A 6,997-nucleotide genomic window follows, 5' to 3' on the forward strand; every position below is an offset into this window, starting at 1 on the left:
TCTAGACGATATACTCATCTTTTCTCCGGATCCTGAGACTCATGTCCGGCATGTACGTCAGGCCCTGCAGCGGTTGTTGGAGAACCGGCTGTTTGTGAAGGGCGAGAAGTGTGAGTTTCACCGCACATCTTTGTCCTTCCTGGGGTTTATCATCTCCCCCAACTCCGTCGCTCCTGATCCAGCCAAGGTTGCGGCGGTGACAGACTGGCCCCAACCCACTAGCCGTAGGAAGCTGCAACAGTTCCTCGGCTTTGCAAATTTCTACAGGAGGTTCATTAAGGGCTACAGTCAGGTAGTTAGCCCCCTGACAGCCCTGACCTCACCAAAAGTCCCCTTCACCTGGTCGGATCGTTGCGATGCCGCGTTCAAGGAGTTGAAACGGCGCTTCTCGTCTGCACCCATTCTGGTGCAGCCCGATCCTAGTCGCCAGTTAGTGGTTGAAGTGGACGCCTCGGACTCAGGGATAGGAGCTGTGCTTTCCCAGAGCGGGAAGACCGATAAGGTCCTTCACCCGTGTGCCTATTTTTCCCACAGGTTGACCCCGGCCGAACGGAACTATGACGTCGGCAATCGAGAACTCCTTGCGGTGAAAGAGGCTCTTGAAGAGTGGAGACATCTGTTGGAGGGAACGTCCGTGCCATTCACGGTTTTCACTGACCACCGGAACCTGGAGTATATCAGGACCGCCAAGCGGCTGAACCCCAGGCAAGCCCGCTGGTCACTGTTCTTCGGCCGTTTTGACTTCCGGATCACCTACCGTCCCGGGACCAAAAACCAGAGATCGGATGCCTTGTCCCGGGTACATGAAGATGAAGTCAAAGCGGAGTTGTCGGATCCACCGGAACCCATCATCCCGGAGTCCACTATCGTGGCCACCCTCACCTGGGACGTAGAGAGAACCGTCCGGGAGGCCCTGGCACGAAGCCCGGACCCCGGAACTGGGCCGAAGAACAAACTATACATCCCACCAGAAGCTAGGGCTGCAGTCCTGGACTTCTGTCACGGCTCCAAGCTCTCCTGTCATCCAGGGGTGCGAAGAACCGTGGCAGTTGTCTGGCAGCGCTTCTGGTGGGCGTCCCTAGAGGCCGACGTCCGGGATTATATCCAGGCCTGCACCACCTGCGCCAGGGGCAAGGCTGACCATCGCAGGGCATCAGGACTACTCCAGCCGCTGCCTGTGCCTCATCGCCCCTGGTCCCACATCGGCCTGGATTTTGTCACGGGCCTCCCGCCGTCCCAGGGTAACACCACCATCCTCACGATAGTGGACCGATTCTCCAAGGCGGCCCACTTCGTGGCCCTCCCGAAGCTCCCAACAGCCCAGGAGACAGCGGACCTCCTGGTCCACCACGTCGTCCGGCTGCATGGGATTCCAACAGACATCGTCTCCGATCGCGGTCCCCAGTTCTCCTCGCAAGTCTGGAGGAGCTTCTGCCGGGAACTGGGGGCCACAGTGAGTCTCTCGTCCGGGTACCACCCTCAGACCAACGGGCAAGCAGAACGGGTAAACCAGGAGGTGGAACAGGCCTTGCGCTGCGTGACTGCCACGCACCCGGCGGCCTGGAGTACCCATTTGGCCTGGATCGAGTATGCCCATAACAGCCAGGTGTCTTCAGCCACCGGCCTCTCCCCTTTTGAGGTGTGTCTGGGGTATCAGCCCCCGTTGTTTCCGGTGGTTGAGGGAGAGGTCGGTGTGCCCTCGGTCCAGGCCCACCTACGGAAGTGCCATCGGGTGTGGCGTGCCGCCCGTTCTGCTTTGCTAAAGGCCTGGACGAGGGCAAAAGCCCATGCAGACCGTCGGCGGACCCCGGCCCCTGCGTATCGGCCAGGGCAGGAGGTGTGGTTATCCACGAAGGACATTCCCCTCAAAGTGGACTCCCCCAAGCTACAGGACCGTTATATTCGTGCGTCGGGACGGAGCCACTAATGGCGCACAACAAAAAGCACGTCCATGTTGGAAGTCTCACAGGACAAGTTGTGACATGCCCAGCTGTTACACAACTTCTCGGATACTCACTCAACTGAAAAGCCACCGAAAGCCGTCTGAATCTTCCGAATGGTTTCCAACACGGAGGTGTTTTTTGTTGTGCGCCATTGTGGCTCCGTCCCGATGCGCGAATTCCTCCGCACGTCTTTCATTACAAAATCTCCTGTAACAGTGGAATGTGCCGCAAAAGTGCTGATGTCCACCTCTTCTGCAATTTCTCTGGTAGTCAGACGATGTCCCGGATCAACACAGCCTTCACTTTGGAAATGATCTGGTCGTTTCAGCCTGTCGATGGCCGCTCGGAGTGCGGCGCACCCTACGCCGCTGTGGGCCATCTTTAATCCGGTTGTAATGATCCTTAATCTGTGTGACGCCCAGAGTATCTTCACCGAAAGCCGTCTGACTCTTCCGAATGGTTTCCACCTGGCTGTCTCTCACAGTTTCTGGAAAAATTTGATTCAGCGCTGCTCCAATCGCTCAGCCATTTTCCTGACAATGAAAATCCGACGAGGGGGGTGGACCAGTGCTCACTCAAAGCCTGCCCACAGGCGAATGACGCAACCGACAGGCGTGAAAAAACTCACGCATGCGCACGAAGGTTCAAGCTTGACTGATGCAAGCGCACATGATTCAAATCCATATAGTTTTTTAAAAAAATAAAAAGGTCAGTTTTCTAACAGACCTCGTAATTCATCAATTTAGAAATACCTGTTAAAAGTAATATTACAACCTAATTACATAAACATAAAAATCACAACCAACCCCTGTGTAATCCTACTTAGTGCAATGTTTACCTTTGATACACTCAGCAAAAATATAAATGCAACACTTTTGGTTTTGCTCCCATTTTGTATGAGATGAACTCAAAGATCTAAAACTTTTTCCACATACACAATATCACCATTTCCCTCAAATATTGTTCACAAACCAGTCGAAATCTGTGATAGTGAGCACTTCTCCTTTGCTGAGATAATCCATCCCACCTCACAGGTGTGCCATACCAAGATGCTGATTAGACACCATGATTAGTGCAATTCGTGCTCTGATGGAGGTATAACAGCTGCGGGGAATATAACGTGGACTAAATGGGGCTTCAGAGTTTCAAGAACTGACTCCAAACAAATACTCCAGTTGATTTTGGAGTTGAAACAATAAATCACAAATGAACCAGTTAGCACTGTTGCCTCATAGCAAGAAGGTCACAGGATCACTTCCCACCCTTTCTGTGTGGAGTTTGCATGTTCTCCCCTTGTTTGCATGAGTTTCCTACGGATGCTCCGGCTACTTTCTACATCCAAAGAGTTTGGTGAATTGGTGACTAAAAATGTGTTTGTCTGTCTATATATGGCCCAGTGACAGACTGGTGTCGTGTCTGCGTTGTATCCTTCCTCACACCATATGGCTGCTGGAATAGTCCCCGTAATCCCCCCCCCCCCCCCCCCCCCCCAGCTGTGACCTTTGATTGGCGTAAGCAGGTATAGAAAATGAATGAATAATAATTTTAAAAAGTGCTTCAAATACAAAAAAGCACTATCAATAAATTAAATTAAAATAATTAATAGCATGCATTAATACAGAATTAAAATGTTAAACATTTTCCACCAGCAACATATATTAAGTACTATGATATTGAAAAAAAAATTGTACTTAAATAATCACTGACTTATTTATCTGGACGCAATTAGTCTGAACACCCCACCCCAACATTAAACCTGTTCTCACGCCCCTGATATAAACATCCAAGTTCTGCATATGGACCAACATCAAAAACATAATTCAGTGGATTCTTATTATTAGAACAACAAATAAATAGCCACCAAGTATCAAACAAAACATAAGAAGCTCTTCGGAGCCCCCACACACGCGCGCGCGCACACACACACACGCACGCACTCTCAGACAAAGCGCTAAAAGATTCAAACTTACCTCCCAACGCTTGTTTCATAACAAAATTCATGATGATGGCTTGAATTCCCTGCCTTCCTTATCCGAGCAATGTTACATTCAGTTGTTGCGGGAAATTAGAAGTCCTTTGTTGCCAGATCTGCAATGAAAAAGGACACGAAACTGTAGGATTGGTCACGAAATGGACGAATAATCCAAATAGATGCAGAGCATTGTCCACTACGGACGATTTTTACGGTCGCTGTCGTGATTTGTGAAGCTTACACGGAGCCGCTCACACCGAGGCTCGCTGCCTCTTCCTCAATGCACCAAATGAAGGACACCAAGGTCAGTGGTTCACGACAGGAGGACCGAAAACCACTTCCCGAATCCACAGTGAGGAGCCCGCCGGCTGATTTTCCGCAACGTGCAGGTGTTCCAAAAAAAAAAGAAAAGAAAAGAAAACCTGCGGGCAGGTAAATTTTGGGGAAAGTACACCGTGTGGGGGAAAAGTCACGCATGTGACCGCAAGTAAAGCCACTACTTTATAACCCGATCATGTGCTGAAAGTTTACAGCCTCCCATTGCGGGACTCAGTGCGGGACGCACGCCTGGACGCGCACATTCAGCGGCAGATAGATGTCTGATATGATATGATATGCAGGAAATGTGCTCAAATGGTGAAACGCGAGGACGAAGCACGTGATGTGCGTGATTCCGAGTAGATCGTACTCCGAACACGTCCGATTTCAGCACCACAGCCCGTGGATAGCGCCCGTGGTTTGGAGCGCTATCCATGGGCTGTGGTGCTGCAATCGGACGTGTTCAGAGTACGATCCCCTCGCCGTGGTGCTGGAATCACGCATATCCCGTGCTTCTTCCACAGCTTGCACCAATTTTACCTCCTCTGGAGACAAGCTTCAGCTGCAGCAGTCTCCGGGATGAAGTTATCCTGCAGCGGCAGCAGCGCAGCCCGAGATAATCTAACTGCTGGTCCCTCGCATCTCCGGCTCACGAGGCTGGTGGGGGTGAAAAATAAGGACGTCCTTGGTGGTGCTTCCTCCTGCTGCGTCTTCCTGCTCACATAAACATACTCAGAGGAGGAGGAGGAGGAGGAGGTGCAGAGGAGGGTGAAGCAGCTGCCGATCACAACGCGGCGAGAAGGGAGTCAGTGGATCACATGGAGGGGTGGAGAGAGAGGTACGTCCCACTAACGTAGCCCCCCCAGACCGACACAGAGACATCACTTATTCAGCCCGTGATGCTGGCTGACGTCCTACAGCCCGCCCCTCCTCTCTGCAAAGCGGAGAGAGTGTCGCTTAAACCGGCAGTGCACAATTTAAATGCAGCGGATGGGAAGTGGGATTCTGCTCTGTTGGTTTAATGCCTTTGGAGAGCTGTGGACCACAGTTTGAGACCACAGCCTGTGGTCTCAAACTGGCGGCCCGACGGCCAGACACGGCCCGTGACCCAGAGGTTTACGGCCAGTTGTATAGGTCAGCACCTCAATACCTTGCCTTCAGGGCATGTTTGGAAGGTGAGAGGCTTAACCCCTGTCTGTTTGTCTGCAATATAAGTCCAAAATCAGCAGGCAGATTTCCACCAAATTTTGTGAAAGATAATCTGTCCTGCACAAGTTGATATTACTTGTGATCAGGATTTGCCAGTATTTACTGAAAAAAAGGATGCATTACTTAGGGCCCCTTCACACACAGTACGAAAAAGTACAACTCAGGGAGACTCACAGCAAAACAGCTCATATGAGCGAACCACAAAAATATCATGCTGACGGGCAGGCGTGCACGATCCTGATGCAATGGTTCGTGCACACTACGGTGTCTTTTGAGCAGGAACACAATGCAAGCAGCTGCACTACATCACACCACTGATGTGGAGAACAATAAAATAAAAAACAGCTGTATAATTAATGAATATCACTGGGTTGAAATAAATATAAATAAATAAATAATACATAAAAGGGGGCGCAATACAGAACCCCACGGTTAAATAACCCTGGTTAAAAAAAAAAATCACTCACAAGATTCGAACCCATAAACTCTGATTACCAGACAGAAACATTACCACTGGCCTGTAATCAGTGTGGAAAAATGCCTGAAATCAGCAAGGACATGGAGGAGGTGGGCTGTGTGCAGCCTCTGCAGCCCAGCGCAAAGACGAAATATGTTTTCTATATTTCCACATGAGGACAGCAGGCAGAGACACGCGCCTCACGGAGGAATGTTATAAGTTTGTGTCCTTCCAAACACGGAACATGTTCTGAAGCTGGGACGTCCAGAAGCAGAGATCTTTACAGCCGCGGCTGTGAGCAGACACGTCTACCCTGTCCATTCAGAGCACAGACCAACATGTCACTCTCTGTGTTATGTGGTCATCCATTTTCATTTTTTATGTAATTGCATATGTAGGTATTGTCGTAATTATTTATATACGTACCTGTCCTGGCAGTGGTGTCTGTGTTTGTAATGTGTGCACTGAGCTGTCATCTAGCTGTCAGTGTGCTGTGATCAGCTGACAGGCCCCTCCCAGTGCTGTGTGGGATCAGACCTCATTGTCCGGCCCCATGTGATCAGATCTGTACATACATTTAAGCATTTTATGTGGGCGGGGAACGAGACACACGTGCACACATGCGAGACATGTACCACATGTATGTGACTTTTTGCAACTCCACACTCCTGGGGCACTTAGAGAAATTTCACATCCAGCTCCACAGTGATCATCTCCTAAGTGTTTTCATGATGTTAGTGTGAATGGCCACACTTTTTCTAAGTGCCACACGAGCGGTGATAGATGTTCATGTGTGTCAGCTGCCGTGAGAGGGTTCGATGGGCTCTCACAGGGCACACTCTGTCTTTCAGCCGCTGGTGTGTGCAAATAGTTGTAGCAACAGGTGTACGAGGCGTTCGAGGCAGCTACAATTTTACACGTTTTGCATACGATTTCTGCTTCATGCGCAATTCGACCACCTTCGCGCTATGTGTGAAGGGCCCTTACATTTCCATATTATCAGAGTGTGTCCTAATCACACATTCCGATCATGTGCAGCCGATATCCATATTTAAATCATGTAAAGCCAACAGACTTCTTTTTTTTTTACAGTGTATC

General features: G+C 50.1%; 1 protein-coding gene across 1 annotated transcript in view; it reads right to left on the reverse strand.

The window, feature by feature from the left end:
- The window catches only part of LOC117520872 (complexin-2), a 142,629-nt gene extending 137,545 nt beyond the window's left edge, over positions 1-5,084 (reverse strand). Inside the window, exons 1-2 of the mRNA XM_034182203.1 lie at positions 4,774-5,084; positions 3,914-4,031 (exon numbers count right to left, since the gene is read on the reverse strand). Of these exons, the coding sequence (XP_034038094.1) occupies positions 3,914-3,944 (31 nt within the window). The 5' untranslated portion in view covers positions 3,945-4,031; positions 4,774-5,084. The remainder of the gene's footprint in view (positions 1-3,913; positions 4,032-4,773) is intronic.
- Positions 5,085-6,997: the final 1,913 nt, after the last annotated feature.

This window comes from Thalassophryne amazonica, chromosome 11 (assembly GCF_902500255.1).
Source record: "Thalassophryne amazonica chromosome 11, fThaAma1.1, whole genome shotgun sequence".
NCBI classification, from domain to species: domain Eukaryota; kingdom Metazoa; phylum Chordata; class Actinopteri; order Batrachoidiformes; family Batrachoididae; genus Thalassophryne; species Thalassophryne amazonica.